Here is a 27498-nt window from a genome sequence, read left to right as displayed (position 1 = left end):
TATGTTTGCATCTATATTTGCAACCATGAATGCATATATCCATTTATACTAGCAACTTGCACACTTTTAACCAGACTCTTAAAATATTTTGATGGGCAATCATTATCATTAAGACATGACAAGTCCAAGGATGAGAATTAATTGCCATGATTTTTCAAGGAAAACATCCTTGGAACTTAGTATTTTCCTAAAAAAGATTACATTGATTCCTGATGCTGAAAATAATAACATGACATCCATGTCACACAGATTTTATTCTTTTCAAAAATAAAATAACTATTTAATGCAGTTGAAGGGTGAAAGCTCCCCAGAGTGATGTTTCCCTTGACCCCAGAGATCTTTAATATATTTTACGATATTGACTTGGAAAAAAAATCTTACATTTAGTTAGGATTTCTTTCACATAAATGGTTGGATTGAATATCAACTTGTCAAAGAAATATTTTTCCACTGCTATCTATTTTGGATGTTCAGATTATGAAAACTGATTGGAGGCAAAGTTCTTCAACATCTTTTTATGAAAATTCTTGTAGATATTCTGTTCATTCTTGAAGCAGTCGGATGTACGAGAGTTGAGTCCAACAATATCAGGGCATCCACTCGACAGACTTTAGGTTTGAATATCATTCACTCAAGAGAACTGTTTTCCCTCTTCTTGAAGTTCTTCGATTTTTTTTATCAAAATGTTCATTTAAAGCTAACTAACTTGCAGCTATGCAGCTTCAAATATCTCATCTCAAAGTACTGATTTCTTTCCCAAAGTCTCAATTCATATAGCATATGACAGACAAATCACTATCTTCATTTCTCCAAAAGAAATTTCTTGTAGAGTTTCTCTTCGTCGCTATTGTTGAACGATGGCAGGAAGTTGACCTGGACGACCTCTGAGTAACCTTCCTCCTTCTTTGGAGCCACAAAATTCTTCCTGAAGGAATAGAAGATCATATCAGCGATGGAAGCGTGGTTCTTCCCAGAAGGGGTCAGCTGCCGGAACTGTGGGAAGAATAAACAATAGTACCTTGTAATTCACTTATGACCACATTCACTCTAGCATGAAATAATTCAATTTGCAAAAGTAAGGGAAATTGCAATAATATTTTATTCACTTTAAATAAATCTATTTTTCTGCACTCTTTTTTTTGTGTTAAATTCATTCTCTCTATTATTATTTTATTCCGCATAATCAAACATAAAAAAACTACTTATACAAACATTTGGATAAGGAGTCACATGGATGGTGGGAAAGGAAAAAAATAAACTGAGTGAAATACTACTCATACCCTGGCAGCAATTTATGGTTTAAATACAGATAGATAACAAATAAAGAAACATTCTGTAACAGAAATTACTTGATTTATCTTGCAGCATTTTAGGTACTCATACTACTGAAAATCATGTATGAAAAAGTGAAAGAAATGATTTGCTTAATAATTCAATTGTAAACCCCAAGGTCCAGTATACACAATTTGACAATGTAGGGCAAATGATTGTTAAGACCATTTTAAAAATACAATTAGCTAAAGCATAAAAAGAAATATCAAATTAAAATACAGTTAAGAACTCATACAATAATATCTATAAAATAAAGCAATACATTTTTCTTTACTATAAGAGATTCAAAATAAAATTATTCATAATAATTACAAGTCACCTTCCTAAGGTTAGTACAAGAATGTTCTTAAAGTTATAATAACATTTTAAGTGGAAAATCTCACCTTTTCATTATGTCTTGCATGATCAATAGTAGTTGTGAAAGAAAAACATCTACACTGAACATTGGCTTTCTTGGCGCAGTCAATATATCTGAAAGAAAAGTAAATAAATTATTAGATATTCCACTTTTATAAGGTAAGCAACTTATAACAGTGGTTGAAATTAATGGAACAAACTATCATTTTTGAGGAGAGGAGGAATTCTAGGAAGTAGTCATCTTTCTGAAGCAGAGCTAAGGAAAAGTCTGTGATTACCTATGACTAATCTTATAAGGTACTGAAATACTTGCATCTGATTGGCTGAAAGCAAATTTGTCAGAGTTGCTTCATGAAACACTCCTGAGGCTTCAGTGTTTTAAAGGTCAAGTCCATCTCAGAAAAATGTTTATTTGAATCAATAGAGAAAAATCAGACAAGCACAATGCTGAAAATTTCATCAAAATCGGATGTAAAATAAGAAAGTTATGACATTTCAAAGTTTCGCTTATTTTTAACAAAATAGTTATATGAACGAGCCAGTTACATCCAAATGAGAGAGTCGTTGATGTCACTCACTCACTATTTCTTTTGTTTTTTATTGTTTGAATTATACAATATTTCAATATTTACGAATTTGATGATTAGGACCTCCTTGCCTGAAGCACAAAATGTTAAAATAATGGAATTCCATGTGTTCAGGGAGGAATGAGACTTCATTTTACATGACAATGATGAGAAAATCAAAATATTTCATATTTCATATAATAAAATACAAAAGAAATAGTGAGTGAGTGATGTCATCAGTTCCCTCATTTGCATACCGACCGAGATGTGCATATAACTGTTTTGTGAAATAAAGTGAAACTTTAAAATGTCATAACTTTCTTATTTTACATCCGATTTTGATGAAATTTTCAGTGTTATGCTTGTTGAATTTTTCTCTTTTTATTCCAATCAAGTTTTTGTTGGGGTGGACTTGTCCTTTAAATTCAATGCGCTCCAATATCAAAACGCTCCACAAACAATGAAGAATAAGGATCAAGTACTATGCTACTTCAATTGCCTATAACATAATTTTCTTTGAAATTATTATTACAAACCTTCTCTAGAAACTTTTAATTATATCCTCCTCTAGTATTCATAGTCCATTCTAATACGTGATACATGAAAGGACGTGCTACAAGGAAACGACAGAGCAACAACTGAATGTATTAGTGAATGATTGAATGGATGGATGGATGGTGGTGATTTTTTTAACCTTCTGTTAAAAATGAATGCTTATAAGCAAGCAACAAGAGAACTGATGGCATTAAGGTCCTCTCCACAGGACCTGGAAATGATTAGGAAATGCCTTGCCAAAAAGGCAAACTTACATCAAGTAAGAATCAAACACGTGTTCAGTGATTGCAAGACAACTGCTCTACCACCTGTCACTGAGCTTTAATGCCTCTTTGAATTGTAACTTGCGTCGCATGTTAAAGAGAAATGCCAGTAGTTGCAGTAAAGACTGATTTTATGAGAAAGTCTGTAAAAACAAGGCTTAATTGTCAGAATATCATCGAGGATCTAGATCTGGTACAGTAACATAAACTGAACTTTGTGAAACCTTGAAATCTACGCTGAAAAATGTTCACACTGAAGATCACCAACACAGATAGGCACACGTGGGACAGTGTATTAATATTGCTGTAATAAAGACCCGACGGAAGTGACCGAATCCGCGCTTATTTTGCTTATTTCTCAGCAATTACACAATTTCTTCCAGAATCCTTTGGCACATATTTTTTATTCATACAATCAGACACTTGGGTGGTCACTATATTAGATTCTGTCAAAAGTCATTTTGAGATCGTTACCAAAACTGGAATTTATCATTAACAAGCTATAAAGTAAAGTGTTTGTGATTACCAAAACATTATGTTATCTCTTTAAGTATACCTCTTTCTTGATTCAATATCAGCATTGGTGTTGTCTATCACTACACTCTGACCTTTGCCGAGAGCAGAGGAGCAAGCAGCAACGCACTTCTGCCATGTGCCTATGGTATCCTAGAAGACAGAGATACAAAAGAAAAAATATCCCTGCACTAATCAGAAATGACTATGAAACATGAATGTACCTGACCTGTGTGTAAAGTCTCCAAAAAGAAAACAAATATCTAAATATGTGGTATTTATAAGGATATTCTCTTATCAGATAATACATGTATCAAGCACAAACAAAGCAGAAAGTATGGTCTTTATACATCTTGATAAGAATTGGGCTGACTTGCCATCCAAAATTATCATGAAAATACAATATTACAGAAGAAATCAAAGACAATCAATTAGAAGACCACAACTTTACTTTTTGTTATGAATCACATATTTACAACATGAATAGAAAACAGAAAGCAGCTATTAACACATCTAATGATAATCATAATACTGATTAGAATACAGCTATTTTTCCAGTTATTTTGATATGTAAGATTCTAGATAACTACTAAGACAATACTATTTCACCATATATATGAATTAAAAAAAAAAGAGAATGAGTACTTACCCGATTCACATGGACATATTTGTGAGGCAGTAGGTGGTTTTTCACAAATGTGCTCTTTCCAGCTATTAAAAACAATAAAGCATATATAACACATTGGTGGATGATTCTTTACATAAAATATATGCTCAAACCAATATTTCAAGGACTCTAAAAACCATACTAAGCTTTATAGCCTTCATACAGAATTTAGAGAAGCATAATAGAGTATAGCATCCTTGTGTACACCACTGACAGGTGATAACAACATGAAAACACTGCCAAAAAAGTTACTTTTTGTAAACATGGTACTTTCCAGCATTAATCTTTAGATAATCAGATTCAGATTAGTGATAACCAGTCAAATCCCAGCTCTTAAATTGAAAAATTCACTCTGCTGCCTGTCTTAGGGCAGATCTACTGATAAAAAGTATATTCATGTTTTTTTTTCTACTTCCAAGCATTTTATTTTCAGATTCAAAGTTTAACCCATCATTTAAGAAATATGTTCATATGTTTTATTAACTTACTAGATCATACTGTTTGAACTACTCAGCAAAAGATTTCAAGAAACAGGAAAATAAAAGATTGTAAACACAGGGTGTCACAATTATAGGGAGGAAGTCATTTCTTCAATAATTTCTTTTTAAAAATTGTACAATTTCCTAATGATATGAAATATTAACTGAGAACTATTTTAAAAATAAAAATCAAAATAGAGCAAGAAAATGAACACAGATCAGATACTTACATGCAGGATATCCCACTAGTATGAGAACCTGTATTCAAAGAAAAAGAGAGAAAAAAAAAAAGAATTAACATTGCTTTCATATACTGTGATTCAAAATAGTCTGGTGGAGACAAAATTCAAATTCCTATGAATGAAACCGAGCACATGTATCTACTACCCCACAACTATATTACTGACAACTTTCAACATCTGGGGTAAGCTTCATAAAGTGTGGATCTTGATAAACCAATTTAAATCTAACCTCATATCTAACTTGAGCCATAATCCTAACCTTACAGCCAATTTCAGCTCAATCCCTCACAAAAATCCTCATTTTACAATTAATCTTGACTCTAATACTTCTGAAGTAAATAGATGTTTACTAAATTTGATCAAATTCCACTGAAGACAGCAACACTTTCTTGTTATAAGAATAACTAGAATTTAATTCGTCATGCGGACGAATTAGGTGGTCTGTCATGATTTGTCATTCAGTGTCGGCTGATGTATGAAATAAATCATTTAGATATCATTGATAATCTTGATCGTAGACATCCTAAGAATAAGTTTTGACCATTACTAAATGTGATTATTGATGTGGTGATGACAATCGTCATACATACATCTTCAAACAGATACATACAAGATAGATGATTATACCTCACGGATCAACACGGCAATGCCGGCATGGTCCGGGGAGGTCCGGGATAGTTTTGCCCCAGATGACTGTGAACACGGCATCAACACGGCAGCTTCACACAGATCTACACGGATCATGCCGGCAGAGCACGTCGTCAACACGGACCAATACGTCAGCAACACGGACCTACACGTCAGCTACACGGACCACCACGTCAGCAACACGGACCTACACGTCAGCAATACGGACGAACACGTCAAATGCGTTATCCACTGAGAGCTAGCATAATCCCCATAGAGATTACACGTAAGCAAGTTTGAGAATTACAATTCAAATTTTGCAAGCGAAATACGGGCATGATCCCGGCATCTGATCAAAAAATGGAGGGCACATTTCCAATAGCCCAGAATCTCAGCTACAACATACTAAAAGCTCGGAAAACTGACAAGAAATAATGGAGATATGGCTCACGAAATAGAGGAATGTCGAATCTAGTTTTGAGAAAAAGTCATGTCCCATAGAGATTACACGCAAAACACATGTGATATGAAAAAAGCAATTATAATCTGTTTTATCTTGCTAAATTTCAACTTTTATACCTTTTAATTATCATAAAGGATCATGTAAGAAGTGGCAAAAAGAAAAAAAAGTGAAAAAAAATCATCTTGTTCACCCCAGGACTCGAACCCGCGCCCTTTAGAAAGCAGTCAAAGCCACGATATTCCCCATAGAGAATACACGTAAGCAATTTTGAGAATTACAAGTCCAATTTTGCAAGTGAAATACGGGCATGATCCCGGCATCTGATCAAAAAATAAAGGGCACACTTCCGAAAGCTTAGAATCTCAGCTACAACATACTAAAAGCTTAAGGAAAATTGACAAGAAAAAAATGGAGATATGGCTTACGAAATAGCGGAATGTCGAATCTAGTTTTGAGAAAAAGTCATGTCCCATAGAGATTACACGCAAAATGAGGAAAAATGACATGCCTCTTTTCATCGCTGTTTTACGCAATGATGCGTTTCTCAAAACGAATATTCATGTTAATTAAGGAGAAAGAGTACATTCTAACCTACAACATATCGAAATCTGGGCGAAAAACGATCTATATTCGAGAAGTTACAACCAAATTTGCATAAATTTGATGACGTCATTTTTGAAAAAATGAAATTTTTAGTTTAGGCGCCATTTTGATGACGTCACGATATAATTTAGGGACATTGATGACATGAAATCAAATCTACAACTCATACTCTATCGATATATGAAAAAAAAAATTGGGGGTCAATGGACTATTTAAAGAGCTACAGTGAATTTTCAATAGGCATGTTTTTGCCCATATATGGCCTATAGTGAGAGCTCGCGCGCACACGTGCTGCAAACTTTAACGGGTGTTAATTTCGTTATTAGTGGTCGTAGAAGGTTGATCAAGGTATCAAATTGTTCAGAATTTTATTATCAATGCAAAGATGTAAAAAAAACGGTGTTTCTGCGTTGCGTTAAGGCGTTACCCGAGGAAGCGCGCGCGCATCCGTGCGCGCGCGCAAAATTTTGAAATGCTTAAAATGACCTAAAACGTACTCTCGTTTGGTAAAGAAGTGATTTTGAGCATTTTGAAATTTTGACGCGCGCGTCGTGACCTTCAGGTGACCTTTGATGACATGACCTGATGACCCTTGACATCAAGTTGGTATGATGTTAATTTGATTGATTTTTGATAATTGATAATGGAGATATGATTGGTAATGTGATTTTACAAAATGGCGCCTAGATGACGTCATCATGACCTGATGACCTTGAAAAGCTTATTCTGACGTGTCCATGACAGATCCTATGTATGACGAAAAAATCAGCAAATTTGATTCAGCCGATTCGGAGAAAAGTTGGCGACAAACATAGGTGCGAAAAATAAATCAATGAAAGTCTAACAATTACAATTAAAATACTAGAATTTAATTCGTCATGCGGACGAATTAGGTGGTCTGTCATGATTTGTCATTCAGTGTCGGCTGATGTATGAAATAAATCATTTAGATATCATTGATAATCTTGATCGTAGACATCCTAAGAATAAGTTTTGACCATTACTAAATGTGATTATTGATGTGGTGATGACAATCGTCAGACATACATCTTCAAACAGATACATACAAGATAGATGATTATACCTCACGGATCAACACGGCAATGCCGGCATGATCCGGGGAGGTCCGGGATAGTTTTGCCCCAGATGACTGTGAACACGGCATCAACACGGCAGCTTCACACGGATCTACACGGATCATGCCGGCAGAGCACGTCGTCAACACGGACCAATACGTCAGCAACACGGACCTACACATCAGCTACACGGACCACCACGTCAGCAACACGGACCTACACGTCAGCAATACGGACGAACACGTCAAATGCGTTATCCATTGAGCTAGCATATTCCCCATAGAGATTACACGTAAGCAAGTTTGAGAATTACAATTCAAATTTTGCAAGCGAAATACTGGCATGATCCCGGCATCTGATCAAAAAATAAAATGCAAAGTTCCGAAAGCTTAGAATCTCAGCTACAACATACTAAAAGCTCAGGGAAAACTGACAAGAAACAATGGAGATATGGCTCACGAAATAGAGGAATGTCGAATCTAGTTTTGAGAAAAGGTCATGTCCCATAGAGATTACACGCAAAATACATGCGATATGAAAAAAGTAATTATAATCTGTTTTATCTTGCTAAATTTAAACTTTTATACCTTTAAATTATCATAAAGGATCATGTAAGAAGCGGCAAAAAGAAAAAAAAGTGAAAAAAAAATTCATCTTGTTCACCCCAGGACTCGAACCCGCGCCCTTTAGAAAGCAGTCAAAGCCACGATATTCCCCATAGAGAATACACGTAAGCAATTTTGAGAATTACAAGTCCAATTTTGCAAGCGAAATACAGGCATGATCCTGGCATCTGATCAAAAAATGGTGGGCACACTTGCGAAAGCTTAGAATCTCAGCTACAACATACTAAAAGCTTAAAGAAAACTGACAAGAAAAAATGGAGATATGGCTCACGAAATAGAGGAATGTCGAATCTAGTTTTGAGAAAAGGTCATGTCCCATAGAGATTACACGCAAAATACATGTGATATGAAAAAAAGTAATTATAATCTGTTTTATCTTGCTAAATTTAAACTTTTATACCTTTAAATTATCATAAAGGATCATGTAAGAAGTGGCAAAAAGAAAAAAAAAGTGAAAAAAAAATTCATCTTGTCCACCCCAGGACTCGAACCCGCGCCCTTTAAGAAGCAGTCAAAGCCACGATATTCCCCATAGAGAATACACGTAAGCAATTTTGAGAATTACAAGTCCAATTTTGCAAGTGAAATACGGGCATGATCTCGGCATCTGATCAAAAAATGGAGGGCACACTTGCGAAAGCTTAGAATCTCAGCTACAACATACTAAAAGCTTAAAGAAAACTGACAAGAAAAAATGGAGATATGGCTCACGAAATAGAGGAATGTCGAATCTGGTTTTGAGAAAAAGTCATGTCCCATAGAGATTACACGCAAAATGAGGAAAAATGACATGCCTCTTTTCATCGCTGTTTTACGCAATGATGCGTTTCTCAAAACGAATATTCATGTTTACTGAGGAGAAAGAGTACATTCTAAACCACAACATATCGAAATCTGGGCGAAAAACGATCTATATTCGAGAAGTTACAACCAAATTTGCATAAATTTGATGACGTCATTTTTGAAAAAATGAAATTTTTAGTTTAGGCTCTATTTTGATGACGTCACGATATAATTTAGGGACAATGGTGACATGAAATCAAATCTACAACTCATACTCTATCGATATATGAAAAAAAAATTGGGGGTCAACGGACTATTTAAAGAGCTACAGTGAATTTGCAATAGGCATGTTTTTGCCCATATATGGCCTATAGTGAGAGCTCGCGCGCACACGTGCTGCAAACTTTAACGGGTGTTAATTTCGTTATTAATGGTCGTAGAAGGTTGATCAAGGTATCAAATTGTTCAGAATTTTATTATCAATGCAATGATGTAAAAAAAACGGTGTTTCTGCGTTGCGTATAGGCGTTACGCGCGGAAACGCGCGCGCATATGTGCGCGCGCACAAAATTTTGAAATGCTTAAAATGACCTAAAACGTACTCTCGTTTGGTCAAAAGGTGATTTTTAGCATTTTGAAATTTTGACGCGCGTCGTGACCTACAGGTGACCTTTGATGACATGACCTGATGACCCTTGACCTGAAGTTGATATGATGTAAATATTAATAATTTTTGATAATTGATTATGAAGATATGATTGATAATGTGATTTTACAAAATGGCGCCTAGATGACGTCATCATGACTTGATGACCTTGAAAAGCTTATTTTGACGTGTCCATGACAGATCCTATAAATGACATGAAATTCAATGAAATTGATAAAGTCCATTTTGAAATATCTTGGCGACAAGAAAATCCGTAAAAATAAAGAAATAAAGTAAGAAAGAAATAAAAAGAAAATTCTGACGAAATTAAGAGGTGATCTGTCAAAGACAGACCACCTAATTAAGTGACAGTTTATTACTGACCTCTTGTACACTGGCAGGCAATGCTGTACTGGGTGGATTGAACAATGGTGTACTGGTAGAGACAGTTCTCTGTTGTAAAACAAAAGTTATAATCCTTAGTTATGTATGTAACCTCAAACATTGGACTTTTTTCATTTTACCTTTTCCCCACAAAATATTTTCTTTGATTTTACTTATGCACATTTTATGAATACATGAAACTAAATGAACAAAGCTCGATTTAAAATATTGTTGCACTTTAGAATTATTAAAATGACATGGATTTCCCAAAAGGCTAATATTTCATTTTATAAAATATAAACATTCAGAAGCTTGGATTCTTTAAAAAAAAGATGTTAAAGCTAATTTCAATGCACAAACACTGTAATAGCGCCAATAGAAGATGAATAATGATAATAAAATAATGAGATAAATCATATTTTAATTGAGCTTTTCATTCATCAATACATATCTACTAATTCACTCGATCACTAATCCACTCTATCAAAAAATACACTGTTTTGAACTAAAATAGAAATGATATATATTTTTTTTGCAGGGGTTTCTGCATTTTATTCATAATAAATCAATAACAAATGAAAAAAACTTGATACAATAACAATGACATAAATGAGTACATTTTGCGTGACAATCGAAGAGATAAATAATGTATAAGATTGAAAACTACAGAAATGAAGCATGTAAAATAGTGAAGTGGGTAAAAATGCAGGGGCCAGCTATAATAAGCAGGTAACTGCTTGAAACAATATCTAAATGAACATTTAGCAATGTCCTGTCATGAAGATGAATAAAGAACAATTTACGCTTTTCTAAAATCAGATTACACTACTTCACCCTTAACTGATCTCCTGAAGGTTAAGTCAAAGACTATTTGACACAACAGGTGATCTGAATTTTTTATCCCTTGTATATTACAGGATGGTAATCTACACTACCCTTTGCTATTTTAATGAGGTGAAATTTACTAGGAATGAAGCACAAGGGTATATTTCATTGTAAATCACATTCCACCTGTCAATATTTGATGTGCGAAATTTACTATATTTTCATAAACAAGTTGGAATGAAGATCAGTTGCCATACTACATCAATTTTTCCCATAGATTTAAAAACAAAAGTTGAACAAACTTTCTGTTTTTTTTTGAAGTTACACAAGCAAAATGCCTGAAGATGAATTATACAGACATAATCACTTCTATTCCTCAAGTAAAATAAAACAAAATGGTAATGACTAAATGGATTCTAACCTTGACTTTCCAATAAAAATCATGCTTCTGCCATTGCCAGATGATTATTACACACCTTAATTCTGACATTTCGAAATAAATGAATTCTGTGACCTTTGAATTCCTAACCCCAAAAAGATAAAGATCAAAGCCAGCTTCAGCGATAACTGCAACTTTTTCCCCATACAACTCTAGTTAACACCTGACATTGGGAATCTTATACGCTTTTGTATATATGTCATTAAGAGGGGTTCAAAAGTTATTTAACTCCACCAGAAAAAAAGACATATTTAAAGTGTTCAAGTTCTGCAAGGTTTCAGATATTTAATTGTGAAGTCAGGTGATAAAATATTACATTTATGAAAGTTTATTACTCTGGGTTAGCCAAACATTGTAGTGTTGCTGTCTACATTCAACACTCGACACGAAGGAGTGCCTTCTGTGGTGGGTTCACCAACTTTTGAGCACAACTGTAGCTACAGTAGATTAGTATGTGTGTGTGTGTGTGAAGTGTAAAGTGTACAGGCTAACAAGTGTTATTCCAATCATTTAAATTAACATTATTTTGAAAAAAAAATTATACTAGTTTTCTTCCTTCTTCAGACAGCTGATATAGAAGCTTGGACTATTAATTTCTGAGAATGTTTACAGAAATTGCATGATTATTTCCCAAAGTTACGATTGAACAAAAAACTATTATGACTTGCTTGAGTGACTGCTTGCACAGGGAATCAAATGCAGTTTATTCCCTGAAATTGTGCAACACAAATCAATGAACCTATGGATATTCTAAGGTTGCTCTGTGCAAATTAATCAAGAAATAACAACAGAATTCACAGTACAATATGTTGATGTCTTCAGGTTCAAAGAATATTTGAATTATTAAAAAATTGGAAATTTACAGCCCTCTAAGCAAAGACCAATTGAAATCTACAGCAAATATTCCAAGGTCGCTTTCAAGAAGAAACTTACCGGATCAAAAGCTGGCATGTTGAACTTGGCTGGTTTGAAACCCAAGAAGAACTCTTCAGGTGTCTTGAATGGGATACCAATATTCAGGGCAAACTGCATAAAAATGATGAACAAGTGTAAGATTTAACTCATAACATTTGAAAATCACCCGTTGATGCAATGCAATACATATTAATTCAACAGAGCATAAGATAATCAGGAATGTTAAAAATGAATATGACACCAATAATATAAATTATGTGATTTACTTGCCATACAACCTGCACACTGGCAGATCCAGGGGGGGGGGACATCTGGCCTGTGCCCCCCCCCCTTGAGAGGCACAATCAAAATTTGTAATGTAAATATGCTGTTCTAATACAAGTGTGTCCCCCTTTTGAAAAGCAGAGACCTTTTTTTTTGTCTTGTCGAATTTTCCTCAGGAAAATGTGCCCCCCCCCTCCTTTGGAAAATCAGCAGAATGCTCATCGAGCTAAAGACCATCTTCAGATTTAACCACATTCCAGTAACCAACAACAAATATACACTTTTAGCCAGTGAAAATCACAAGGAAATTTAAAAATCCAATATCTTACCAGACGATCACTCATGGAGAAGTCTTTTTTCTTCTTAGGCCCCCAGTCTGCTGGTCTGCCAGCTGCATCTGTGGGGACAAAAATTAATAAAGCATGAGGACAATGAAATAAATAAAAAGATGATGAGTTTTCATACTTGAGATGTGATAGTGAAGAGAGCACAGAACTCAGCAGTGTATATAGGAACAAGTGGAATGCCTCTGGCCGTCTCACCTGCATCACGCGATTCAATATAGCAGCAGTGCTCACTTTGAATACTACTCTAACTCGCACAAGATGTTCAGTGATACATGGTTACTCTTATTTCCCTTTTTTATGAACTAGACCAATAAACTTACAGAGATATGATGGTTATTCAACAAAAAACCCCAACATGGCCAAAGTTCATTGACCTTACATGACCTTTGACCTTGATCATGTGACCTGAAACTCGAACAGGATGTTCAGTGATACTTGATTACTCTTATGTACAAGTTTCATGAATCAGATCCATAAACTTTCAAAGTTATGATGGTAATTCAACAGATACACCAAATTCGGCCAAAGTTCATTGACCTTTGACGTTGGTCATGTGACCTGAAACGCGCACAGGATGTTCAGTGATACTTGATTACTCTAATGTCCAAGTTTAATGAACTAGACCAATAAACTTTCAAAGTTATGATGGTAATTCAACAGATACCTCCGATTCGGCCAAAGTTCATTGACCCTAAATGACCTTTGACCTTAATCATGAGACCTGAAACTTGCACAAAACTTTCAGTGATGCTTGATTACTATTATGTCCAAGTTTCATGAATCAGATCCATAAACTTTCAAAGTTATGATGGGAATTCAACAGATATCCCCAATTCGGCCAAAGTTCATTGACCCTAAATGACCTTTGACCTTGGTCATGTGACGTGAAACTCATGCAGGATGTTCAGTGATACTTGATTAACCTTATGTCCAAGTTTCATGAACTAGGTCCATATATTTTCTAAGTTATGATGACATTTCAAAAACTTAACCTCCGGTTAAGATTTCGATGTTGATTCCTCCAACATGGTCTAAGTTCATTGACCCTAAATGACCTTTGACCTTGGTCATGTGACATGAAATTCTAATAGGATGTTCAGTAATACTTGATTAACCTTATGGCCAAGTTTTATTAACTAGGTCCATATATTTTCTAAGTTATGACGTCATTTCAAAAACTTAACCTCAGGTTAAGATTTGATGTTGACGCCGCCGCCGCCGTCGGAAAAGCGGCGCCTATAGTCTCACTTTGCTTCGCAGGTGAGACAAAAACAGTACCAGGGAGAAGTGCTGAAACTGCACTCCATTCGAACATTTCATGCACGCAGATTCTTTGGTTGTTCTTCAGCTAGAAATTTTAATGGAATATTTTTTTTAATCTCTTTTTCTCTATCTTTCTATCCCTCCCTTTCTCTCCCATCCCCTCTCTCTATTTTTTTATGCCACCTATTCTCTTAAATTGATCCCCAAGAATAAGTGCCTCCATTGCTCTCCCAAACAAATAATCAATGATTGATGGCCAATCTACATCAAACATAATAATCAACTTTGATCATAGAGCAAGAATCTTGGTACATGTTATATTCAAAGAGAAATACCACATAATCTTTACCTCCAATATACATGCTAGCCTTCACATCAATAGCGATACCATCATTGCCTTTAGAAAGCAAGTATTCCCACATCCCTGTCATAGGTTTACGGTAAACACCTCCTGACGTAGCAGCAAAAGCCTGCCACAAAGGAAAGATCAAATCAACAAGTACATAAAATTTACTTTTTAGATATGTGGAGCATTCAATGATAATTTCAAAATATGGTCATTTCAAAAAAAAAATTGACACATTTTAGTTGTATCTGGAATTAGTTTCTAATAAGCTAACTCTCTAGATATGGAAGGAAGTGATTTCCAGAGTATAAGCAAAAGCTTAGGCAAAAGATCTATGTTGATACAAGTACTCAACAACAACTAAATCTGGATAATTATAAGTCAAAAACAGACTTTTTCATAACCTCTTTTGACATTCTACCATTACTATCACAAGAATATTTTACTTGTCTTCTTACACATTATGATAATTTCTTCTGAGAAAGGATTGTTGTGGTGCTTACCTGAACAGGAACTCCAAGCTTTTTCACAACATTGCCAAGTTTCCTCCTGAATTCTTTCACAGTCAGCTTTCCTTTGCTGATCCCAAGTTGGTTGGTGAATATCACTATCTACAAATCACATTCAACAAACTAATTTAGATCACATCAGAAATCCATATTTTATTTTCATAAATGTGAATATTATGCAGATATGAACTTCAATGCAGTTAATCTTGATGATAAAAGTGATGTACAAATAGAAGTGTCAATAAAAATGTAACCACTATGACGAATGAAAAAGCTCTGCTTCTGTACGATTTTGTACCCTTCTACCCAAAAATAAAGTTAATGGGAGCTAATTTAAGAAATGAGAGCTTGTTAAATAATGATTTTTTTATTGAAAAAACAAAAACAAGATGATGGCATATTTACAAGATGATATCAAACACCAATTGTTATGTATAAAACAAGTGGAGTGCCTCTGGCAGTCTCGCCTGCATTACGCAAGCAAAAAATAATGTCCCTAATACAGTTTGACCTCTCTTATCCGGCCTCCCCTTATCCGGATCTCTCTATTATCCGGACGCACTTGCCGAGATCTTTTTTCTCAAATTCAATCTAGTACGTGAGGAAATGAGATTGCAATCTAAACTCAATCCTATACGCAAACTCACTTTGATTACATATATTTTCCAATATAGTCTACCTAAAACAACATTATTTTTCATGAAAATATCTCACCCAAATCACCAAAAGAACTAAGGCAGGATAATTTTCCAGTAAATCGGGCGCAGTGCAAACATTTCATCACGCTCTCGTTTTGTTTCCCGGGAAAAACAACACATGCCTCGCTAGCTAACGCTAGGCCTCAATACGGACAGCACCATCTATCATGTTTGAGCGTACAGTCAGTATAACGATGGCTGACATTGCAAAGCTGCGATAGCCGCCGCGATGATCTAATTGTAAAAATAAGTTTCATCGAGTCATTCATTCTCTTCCTTTCGAGGTATGCTCGATTTATACCTCAATCAGTTTAGCAGGTAAATTATCCAACAGTGTTGGCCATCGTTCGATTTCATTTCCGTAACTAAAAAATACCACCTATAGTTTGCACTGACACTGCAGTGAATACTGTCTGCAAGCCCACTACAATAGATAATGTATGAAGCTACGGCCGTCCCGGGGATCAAGGCAGCAGCTGCGTGTATTTAATATTGGGTCTCCCAGATCCAGATAAATCCCTTATCTGGATTGGTGCTGGTCCCAACGTGTCCGGATAAGAGAGGTCGGACTGTATTTCAAAACATAGTTTTCATCACTACTGGGTTTGAAACTCTCACTGACTTAAAAATCTCAGCTTTGTTACCTAGAATATTAGACCCGACTCACCTTGTAACCCCCATCATGAAGCTTCTTTAGTTTGCCAGGCACTTCAGAGTAGATGATTCTGAAAAAATATAAAGTAATTTATTTTCATAAGAGTCAAAATGTTAATTTGCCCCTACCCTCCATATCTGAATCCCTAAATCATGTAGTGAAACATGGCCTGTAGGTTAAGCAAGCCTAATACAGAATAACTTTTCCTTTAATATGTGAACCTAGAATATCTACTGGTCAAGATGAAATGTCAACCTCCTGGAATGTAGCACTGTATTAAGGATAAAACCCCAAGAAATGCATATAATAAGTTTTATTAGTAAATCAATATATGTTAATTGATAAAGAGATGATATATTGCAATGTTACAGATAGAAATCCTGTGTGACCTTACAGACCATTTATTAAGAGCATACCAAATTTGGTCATCACTGGGGTTTATGATCATACATGTTCACAGCAAGTTACTGGGATGCCGATTCTTGGGGCTGTTTAACGAAGAGTCAAGAATGACTACTAGAATCACACTTATATTCCCAAGTCGTAAAGTATGTTAGGTGCCAGCTCATTGATCAAATTGTGTTAAAAGGATTACTATGTATAAATTATCAATGAGAATGTGTGTTTAATACCATGCATGCATCGGTACTTAATTGGTGAAAAAGCCAAGGAGTATTCTTTCATAATTCTATCAGTCTTAGAAAGGGTTGCAGTCAGACTGCAGGTCCCTATGCTAATGAGCAAAAAGGCCAGATTCATCCAAATCATCTCATGGCTGAATCCTCCTCCTTGCAAAATCTCGTGATTCAAGAGATTTTCTTTCTCTAAGAATTTACCTGTTTTAACCTCAAGTTGAATGAAATATTATTGCAACATCAGATAGAGTGAATGTTATTCTTTCATATTGGTCATTTATTTTGTATACAATATATTGATAAATAAGTAAATTTCTGGCCTGAAAATGTGCCTCAAAACTGAATTTTCTTCCTCTGTTTTCTTTTGCAAATTGTGCAAAACTTTTTATTTTGATCCTCAATGATATTTATATCACCATAAAGCTGAACTTCTGTACTTTCTCACAATACTACTCTTTACATGCGGCACCTTTTAATCGGGTCAAGTTCACACTTTTCCCACCAAGGTACAAGACGAGATTTCTGAAATTGTGTACTTGTATGAAATCCAGAGTTCTGATTGGCTGGATAAGGTTCACAGAACAACAGGCGCGGGTACCGGGTAATTTGAGGAGATTACCACATGGGAAGTAAGACCTTCCCATAAACCCAGGCACTGGAACCGTTGAAATTTGCCAGTGTGTGGTCTCTTTGACCAATCAGAGTGTAGTATTCTTGCTATCATAAAGCTGCTTTATGTACTTGGCCAATGAAAAGTGTGATCTTGACCCGATTAAACCAATTCTAATACTGAAACCTATACCATTTTAAAGCATACATATTTTGATTTATCATGATCTAAAATTCATTTGGGCTCAAACAAAAATAAAGTGTAAAAATTGCAGCTTTTGTCAGGTGAAAATAATTATTCTGTAGCATATTTTAGATCAAATATTTAACCTATATTACAAAATATTTGAATAATTTCAAACACATGACCTACAAGAATTATTCTTCTTCTTTACAATGATACCAAAATCATGAAATTCGATGCACAGTTAGAGCAGCAATGATCGAATGAAAAGGTGTTTTGGTTCGCATCAAGCTCATTAAATATGCAAAACATCTGAAGTCATGAATATCACTTGGATGAAAGAAGCCACTTTCTTGGGACCTGCCGTCTGACTGGTTGGTGGAACATCAATTGATATCAGACTTTTGTTTTTTCATTATGCGAACCTGACAATTTAAAATATTTCTTTCTTGTTGCCATAAATGTTATAATATATTGCAATGCCATGAATTTTATTTTTACTGAAAAGATGTATTGTTATGTAGAGGGGAAAAACTGGGGGAAAAGGTTAAACATTTTGGTATGATGTCAAGACAATCTAGTATTGGTAGTTCTGAGCAATGAACTCACTTCCAGTCATCTGCGTTCTGAGCAAAGACTTTCCCTGATGATGTAGTGATCAGTGTGCCATCCATGTCAAAACAAACTATCTGGAGAAAAATGAAAGGGGCAAAGATGATCTAGTTTCAACAAATTGCTGTCATTTTGCATGTATACATTTAAAAAAAATCTGTGCAACACCTAACTTAAAGGTCAAATCCATCCCTGAAAAAAATCAATTTGAATAAATAAAGAAAAATCCAACTAGCAAAACGCTGAAATTTTCATCAAAATCTGATGTAAAATAAGCAAGTTTTGCTTATTTTTCACAAAACAGTGATATGCACAACTCAGTGACATGCAAATGAGACGGGTGATAATGTCCCTCACTTTGTTTGTTTTTTATTGACTAAATTATACAATGTTTCATTTCTAACAGATTTGACAATAGGGGCCAACTTGACTGAATCATATTGTATTAAGCAATGCTAATTGCACATGTTCATGGAGGAATTAATTGCTGTTTCACTAGACAATGAGAAGAAAATTAAAATATTTCATATTTCATATAATAAAATACAAAAGAAATATTGAGTGGATGACATCATCAGTCTCCTCATTTGCATACCGAACAGGATGTGCATATAACTGTTTTGTGAAATTAACGAAAGTTTAAAATGACATAACTTTCTTACTTTATATCAAAATTTGATGAAATTGTTGGTGTTATGCTTGTTTGTTTTTTTCTCTTTTCATTCAAATCAACTTTTTGCTGGGGTGGACTTGTCCTTTAACAAGATGATAGTTGTGTACTATGAATAAAACTTTTACAACTCAATTGAGAGTGGCAACTGATTTATTACATCACAAATTTATGTTCAGTTTGAATCAATTGCAACTCTTTTGTTATTATTGTTTTTTTTGGGGGGGGCTCTACTGAAATTCTTCACAAATATTGCAAATTTCGATGCAAAGTTGTTCCATAAATGCTATGAAAAAATAACAAAAACAAATATACATTGCAAAAAGTTGTCCTCAGTTTGATCACATTGAGTCAACATTTTCAATAATTGCAATTGACCAATCCATGTCACATAATACAAAGCATTTAGAGTATACCTTTGAGCCTGCTTTCACTCCTACACTCTTGTAGACCAGCAATTTTCCTTCTTCCTTCCATTCCTCCACTGTGCTGGGTTTCCCACTTCCAGCAGCAGGGGCGGTAGTACTACCCCTTCCGGATATGTCCGCATTTCCGGAAGAAGACTTTTCTCCTCCTCCATCGATCTGGGGTGTGCTATTTAGTTTCTTGTCTTTGCGTTTCTGTTCAGCCAGTTCTGCCTTTCTTTGAAGTGCAGCCAGCTTCTGATCGATGTCATCTCCTGGAGGCTTCGTTTCCGTCTTGCTCTTCTTAACCTCTGGCTTTTCATCTTGTTCACTATCACCATCATCGCTATCACTATCTAAGGGTCTCTTCTTTGAAGATTTCACTTGCTCCCTCTCCTGGTCAAATCCATCTTCTTCATTGCCCTTGGCTTTCGGTTCAGGTCTTGACAGGCTTCCCGATGATGTAGAGGTGCTTGGAGTTGATGTTTCAGTATTGCTGAAGTGCACACTGTATTCAAACTTTCCTTTGAGAAGCTCAAAGCAATCACCATTGGATAATTTCACTGTGGCTCCTTTCTGAAGTTCTTCACCTTGGTAACAAGCTGCATTGGGGCCAAGCTAAATGTAGTACAGTAAAAGAGGCAAGCTATGGTTAAAACTTTTAAAAGGCACTTATAATTTATAGGTAGTTTCTGGGAGCAGTTAATCTAAATTTCTTATTGAAATATTCTGGGAAAGTTGATTCTGATAAAAGATCTCTCAAGTGTATAATTGTTTAATATATATGAATAAAACAAAATCATGATTGCATTTAACAGTCATTTAAAATTTAAATACAAAATATTTCTTATACCATTTTCAAGATTTCAGAAGATGGTGGATCACATTAACACAAATTTCATTAACTGCACTATTCTTTTGATGTCTAAAACAAAGACTTTACAGAAACAAGACATAAACTGGGCGTTGTGGTGTGCGCCTGTAATTCAAGCTGTGGGGAAATTACAAATTGATGCAGAGGTTCGAGCCCTGCTCACGTCTTTTGGATGGTGACGTTTAAGGTCCCAGACATAAATAATCATATCTGATTGATACATGTTTGACAAAACTCAAATACACACACAAACATATTCTTTACAATTTACAAAAGACCATCACCAAAGAGATAAGGCAAATGAAAAGGACCAAAAATATGAAAAGGGGAAAACATTATGAGAAGCAAAGCAAAGGGAGATTAAGAATGAATATTTTGTCCCTGTATGTGCTTATTTTATTATGGATACAAACCTGTTTTACAGTAAGCGTCTGAGAGGAATAATTGGCTGTCACTTCAACTGAAAGAAAAAGAAAATTGAGAAATCCTCTTCATTATGTTAGGTATCAAAAATATACTCTAAATTCAAAGGGGGGAAAGAAAAGAATTTGACCACATGTCACATAAATCCAAAATGGGTTCTGGCTTAAAGGGGAATGAAACCTTTGGAACAAATAGGCTTGTGTAGAAACAGAAAAATCAAAGAAAAAGAATAAAGAAAGTTTGAGAAAAATCGGACAAATAATGAGAAAGTTATGAGCATTTGAATATTGCAATCACTAATGCTATGGAGATCCTCCCATTGGCAATGCGACAAGGATGTGTGATGTCACTGATGAACAACTTTCCCTTTGGTGGACTATAAAATACCCTCAAAATGTCTTTTTGCTTTTTCTTATGATGATACAAACTCTTTATCCATTATGTATTCTTAAAAAATATGTATTACATGCCCTCATGTAGAAAGAACACATGATCTATGGATAGATGTGATAAAAGAGGCAATTCAAGTGAAATACATACTAAAGTAATGGGGAGAGTTGTTCATCAGTGACATCACACATCTTTGTCGCATTGCCAATTTGCTATCTCCATAGCATTAGTGATCGCAATATTCAAATGCTCATAACTTTCTCATTATTTGTCCGATTTTTCTCAAACTTTTGTTGATCTGTTTCTTTGATTATTCTGTTTTCACACAAGCTATCTTGTTCCAATGGTTTCATTCTCCTTTAAGCTTAAGGACTATAAAAAGACAATCATGTAGCCTAGCCCCAAGATGAGCAAAAAACAAATTATTGCACAAGTTTTTTTCGTCGGATTCCCAAATTACAAACACAATTACTAGCGGGATTACTAGTAGTGGTAGGCCTGATACTCTACTAGAATATTAATTTCTAGTGGGTTTTCTTTTATTCCATCTTTTTTCCAGATAGAAGCTAGTACATACTAGACCAAAAGCTTCGGTCTCTTTTATGTTGGTTGTTCAGCTGAACTCCATTGGCTTCACTCACCAAATACAGAGGCCGAAGTTCTAGCGCAATCTGTATAAGGGACTCAATGGCCATATGTTTATGTACTTCAGATCGGATAAAACGGGGAAGTGAATTTGCGCGACAGCTGAGATAAGTCACTGTTTTTGTTCCTTTTAAGTTGATTTTTCTCTGTTTTTTGGCAATTAACATACCTTGTTGCGGGCGTAAAGTTTTACCTATGAAAAACTTGTTTGCCCCTCTCCTCCTTCCAATTTCCTGATTTCTTGATTTCATAAAGTCGGTACAGTGGAACAAAACTGAAACTAGTTGTATGGCAATGTGTGGTTTCAGCAAGTTATTAATGAAAACATGGGCATGTAAAAGATAGGTTTGGGTTAAACTTATCCTTATTCGGCTTCCAAGATTTCTGCAAGTTTGATTTGAAGGAGTTTATGGAAGTACTCTTCACTACTTGGCTTGGCAAGTTATTCCACTCGGATACTACTCGATGTGAGAAAGAATTTTGTCTCTTTCGAGTATTTGCTCTAGGTTTCTCGATATGTCCTCTAGTTCTGGAGTCTTCATTGAATTTGAAGAATTTAGAAGTCTCTAAATCGTCAGTCCCTTGAGTTATTCGGAAAACTTGGATAAGATCTGCTCTGTGACGTCGGTAAGATAATGAAGGTAACTTCAATTGGGCCAATCTTTCCGGGTAACTCTTGTCGTGTAAACTCGGAACTGCTTTTGTAGCTCTTCGTTGAACTCTTTCGAGTTTCGTCTGATCCTTCTTTAAGTATGGATGCCAAATCTGAGAACAATACTCCAAAGCAGGTCGAACTATGGACTTATAAAGTAGCTTGAAGCTCTTAGGTTCAAGGAAAGAGAAAGATCTCTTGATAATCCCCATCTTCTTATTTCCTGCCTTTGCTATCTGATCTATATGCTGAGAAAAACTTAGCTGATCGTCAAAAATGACTCCTAGGTCCTTTTCACTGTGGCTCGTTTCGATGGTCGGGCCATTCAAACTTAACTTATAGTCATAGTGCAGGTTCTTTCTGCCATAGTGAAGGACTTTACACTTTCCTGTATTGAAGGGAAGTTGCCATCTGATTGCCCAATTTTGAATCCTCAGTAAATCAGCTTGAAGGATTTCCCATTCTTGATCGTTGTTAACTTCAGCAAATAATTTGGTATCATCAGCAAATAACTTAATAACACTTGCTTGAGAAGTTAGGACATCTGGTAAATCATTTATGAAAATCAGAAATAGCTCAGGACCGATAACACTTCCTTGGGGAATTCCACTACTGACTCCAACAGAATTCGAGAAAACTCCATTAACAACCACCCGTTGCTCTCTGTTCTTTAAGAAGGATCTGATCCAGTTCAAGACACTACCTCTGATTCCATATGAATGAAGCTTAAGCAGAAGTCTTCAATGGGGGACACTATCAAATGCTTTTTTGTAGTCCAAATAGATACAGTCAATTGACTTTCCTTTATCCAAATCCTTAGTCCATTCCTCAATAACTTCCAGAAGTTGAGTAGCACATGATTTACCTTTTCTGAATCCATGTTGATGTGAGCTATACAGCTGGTTTGTAACCATGTGATTAATAATCTTTTCTCGAATAATCTGTTCCATAACTTTGCCAATTGTACTTGTTAAACTCACTGGTCTGTAATTGTTGGGATTACGTTTATCTCCTCTTTTAAATAGTGGAGTTACATTCGCCATCTTCCAAGCTACAGGAACGGAACCACTCCTCAAGGATTCATTGAAGAGATCGGCAAGTGGTTGGGCTAATTCATCTGCAAGTTCTTTCAATATCCGATTTGGAATCTCGTCCGGCCCTGGAGACTTAGTTTTGTCCAGCATCAATAATCTTTCCAGAACCATATCTCTTGTAATGACAATATCATTAAGAATAGAGTCAAAGGGTCTCTCAAGAAATGAAGGAAGATTACTGATATCTTCTTGCGTAAATATTGATGCAAAGAAATCATTTAACACCTCAGCTTTATCGAAGTCATCATCTACAGTTGTGCCATCTGGCCGAGTCAACTCTCCTAGACAGGATTTGGATTTTGTCTTATTTTGTACATATTGCCAAAAACTTTTTGGATTTGTTTTGACCTCAGATGCCAGTTTATTTTCAAAGTTCTTTTTAGCCTGCTTGATAATACTTGTAGCTTTATTTCTGGCTTTGTTGTAATCCAATCTATTAGAGATAGTTCTATTCTTCTGATAGCGATTCCATGCTTTGTGTTTCTCATGAACTGCCTCACTTGCTTTCCTATCCAACCATGCAGACCTTCTACGTGATGGTTTGATCTTAGGGACGAAGAGATCTGTCACTTCTCTCAAAGCCTGTACTATCTGTGCATATCTGGTGTTTACATCAGAGTTAGATGGTACTGCAAAACTATTGTTTTCCTTTACATAACTCTTCATCTCTTCATAATTGCCACGAAAGTATGCATAACGAGGACCTGGTTTAACTCTAACTGGATACATCTCAATTTCAAAAGAAAGTACAAGATGGTCACTTTTTCCAAGTGGAGAACTCAAAATCCAGTATTCAATTATTTCTTCATGATTTGTAATTAACAAGTCCAACAAATTAGACCGCTGACCATTTCTCTGTCTTGTAGGTTCAGATACCAATTGTGTCAGAAATAAATCATCAAGCAGTTCCAAAAACTGATCAGAAAAGTTTCCACGACTTGTTGTTGAATTTCCTTCCCAGTCTATGTTTGGTAAATTAAAGTCACCAACAATAATGACATGAGTATGGTTGTGTCGAGAGACAATTTCGTGAAGTTGGTTGAGAAGACTTTGATTATTTTCATCAGAACTATTTGGGCTTCTGTAAATGCATCCGATTAAAATCTTATCCCTAGCAGTTTCCAGAAGGCACCACACACTTTCTTCAAATTCACATGAGATTGGCAAAAGTTCTTGTACTTGTAAGTGATCGTGAACATAGATTGCTACTCCCCTCTTGTGTTTGCTTGGTAAAAAAAGACGGTAGCCCGGCAAATTAAATTCAAATTGTTCAATGTCCGTTTGTGAGTTTTTAGGAAAAATCTCAGATAGTGCAATAATATCAGGTTTCTCTAATTCAATTCGTATTTCCAATTCTTCCCGTTTATTTAGAAGTGAGTCTACATTACTATACATGCATCTTAGGTGTTCTGGTGCTACATGTACATCAAGATGATTAGAAGAAACTGAAGATGTGTTATTTTGATAGTCTTTTCGAAGTTTTTTAGTTTTCTTCTCGAAAGGATCTCAATTCGGTTTGGTTTTTATCAGTTTCAATGCTTTGTCCTTTTTTCACTAGTCTATCATTTTGTATCCTCCAGGTGGAGTCACCGGCCAACTGTCTTTTCTTCAGCTCCTTCACCAACTCTGCTCTTATTGACCGCTCCTTCTTCGTACGGTCAGGCTGTATGTACACATCCTCCATTGACGATTCGTTTTTCAGTTGAATAGCACGCTTACATATGCTATCCCTAATGGAGCTACTAGGTAATTTTACTAGTAAAGGACGAGGCTTAGAGTCTTGGCCAGGTTGACCACTTTTTCCAAGTCTTAAAGTCTTAAACTCACACTTGCAGTCAATTTTGAGAATATCAAACACTGAAGAAACTCTGGCAAGATCTTCATCTAATTTCTCCTGCCTATCATCAGTTTCTTTTTCAGGTATGCCATGGATAATATCATTGCACCTTCTTTTGTCTTTCTCCTTTTCCTCGTCAAAGCATTCATTAACAATCAGTTTCACTGAAGCAGAGATATCCTGTGGTTCATGGCCATAGATTTTCATGTCTTCTCTTAAGTTCTTTAATTCAACATCAATTTTTGTATACTGAATTTCAACTTCTTTCCAGTGATCAGCCATCACTTCAAGTTTCGACAATCAATCACTTGTGTCACTTAAAAATTTTTTGCATCTTTCTTCTACAATTTGGTCACATTTGATTGCTTCCATAGCTTTCTTTTCACATATCTTACAGAACCAATGTGCAGATAAAACATTTCTAAAAAGTAAAAATTCATCCGGTGAGAGGGCGCAACATTTTGCACAAAACCATCCTTCGCATCTTTCACATTCTATACATGATTGGTTCTTGTCGAAGGGTTTTTTACACTGTGCACAGGAATCAATATCTTCAGTTTTTTCTATATCAGTGTCCTTACGTCGTTACTTCGGTTTTAAAGTTTTTGATGATTTTGTTACTTTCGTATTTCCTTTAGGATCATTTTGGGCATCCATATTGCAATATTCATTCACTGTACATCTACTCCTGACTAAGTTCGAGTTCACATGCAATAATGAAAATATGGAGTCGTATTCGTAATAATAATGAACAGATCAGTGCAGTCACAAAATCACAGTTACGAATGTCTAAAAATGTCGTAAAAACACACCTCATTGACGAAATATTGCAAATAATTCTTTAATAAATATGAACAGTAAAATCGGCAGTATAAATAAACTCACGACACCGCTTATCACACAACCGATGAAGGAAAATAAGATCGCCGACGTCAGTTCAAGTAGTGCTTGCCGCCATTTTAAGTACCGGAACAGTGCAATGCACGAAATCCAAGTCCCATGTACCGGGGCCGGCTGGCCGGGTACACACGTAGATCCCCGTTCACAGCGGAACGCAGTTACAAACGATGACCGACGGAGAACAAATTTTCAATCCAAATCAATCCTCAATTTTCGTGCATCAAAAACAATCAAAGTTTATACTGGCTGAAAATATGACACCTAAGTCATCTATTTATTCAAATAGTATTAAAAAATACGAATTTAAAAGGATGAAAAATCTATTAAAAAACTTCCAAAATTGGAGCTGATAAAAATAACGTTCACGTCAACCACACAGCGCCCTCTATGACCTCTATTAATGCCAAGAGGGAATGTTAATTTGCATTTTGGTCGCGTTAATTTTCAAAATTTTTATTCATTAAAGACAAAAATTGAAGAGCCCCAACGGGGGGATTTTGCATTGCAAGTCCCCTAATAGTGGCTGCACGATAGCGAGCCGTCTGTGTATGTATGAGGAGAATTTTTTTTAAATGTTAAAAAACTCCTCGAAAAAGACGGCTGCCAGCTGTCTAACTCTTCCTACATTTTGCCACAGGTGCAGGATTAGTCGAAAGTCATTCACAAATATCATTATCTTTGCAATTACAAAGTTCTTTGAATTCACAACACATTCTTACAGGTTAAAACTTAAATGGGTGGATTTCTCACCGTGCTGTCTGGAGAGTTTTTTCTCCGTGATGCCGGTTACGGGGCTGCGTCCAAGAATGGTCGGCTGGTCACGGGGAACATCGATGTTGTGAGGTGCCCTGAACTCGGCTGCATTTTTTCGTGTTGGTTTCAGTTGACACTGCATGATGATGCGTGATCTACCTTCAGTAATTTGGTTGAAATTTCCTCAAAATACCTTCAGGGGAGTAAAGATATGGCAGTTGGGCTAACACTAGTGAAAAACAGGTAGAATTATTCCTCCCGCCATGAGTTTGGTCCTCCACACGTGTGAACTCGGCTCCACCTACCTAAGCTGCACTGGTATACCGCGTACTGGGCATGCGCAATGCACATGTGTAGCTTTCTCCATGTTTTG

At 35.6% G+C, this 27498-nt stretch overlaps 1 protein-coding gene across 1 annotated transcript; it reads right to left on the bottom strand.

Annotated features, from left to right (window-relative positions):
* Nucleotides 1–176: 176 nt before the first annotated feature.
* On the bottom strand, nucleotides 177–27450 carry LOC121407852 (bifunctional polynucleotide phosphatase/kinase-like). Its single transcript, XM_041599083.1, has 15 exons — nucleotides 27123–27450; nucleotides 20845–20891; nucleotides 19570–20175; nucleotides 18481–18560; nucleotides 16456–16513; nucleotides 15085–15192; nucleotides 14585–14705; nucleotides 12955–13022; nucleotides 12380–12472; nucleotides 10183–10251; nucleotides 4963–4990; nucleotides 4236–4297; nucleotides 3630–3739; nucleotides 1716–1803; nucleotides 177–993 (listed from the first exon to the last, which is right to left on the bottom strand). Exons 1-15 carry the CDS (start codon nucleotides 27265–27267, stop codon nucleotides 802–804), a joined length of 1875 nt encoding a protein of 624 aa, XP_041455017.1. The 5' UTR covers nucleotides 27268–27450; the 3' UTR covers nucleotides 177–801.
* Nucleotides 27451–27498: the final 48 nt, after the last annotated feature.

Source organism: Lytechinus variegatus, chromosome 2 (genome assembly GCF_018143015.1).
Source record: "Lytechinus variegatus isolate NC3 chromosome 2, Lvar_3.0, whole genome shotgun sequence".
In the NCBI taxonomy this organism is placed as follows: Eukaryota; Metazoa; Echinodermata; class Echinoidea; order Temnopleuroida; family Toxopneustidae; genus Lytechinus; species Lytechinus variegatus.
This window is presented reverse-complemented; position numbering and strand designations above follow the sequence as displayed.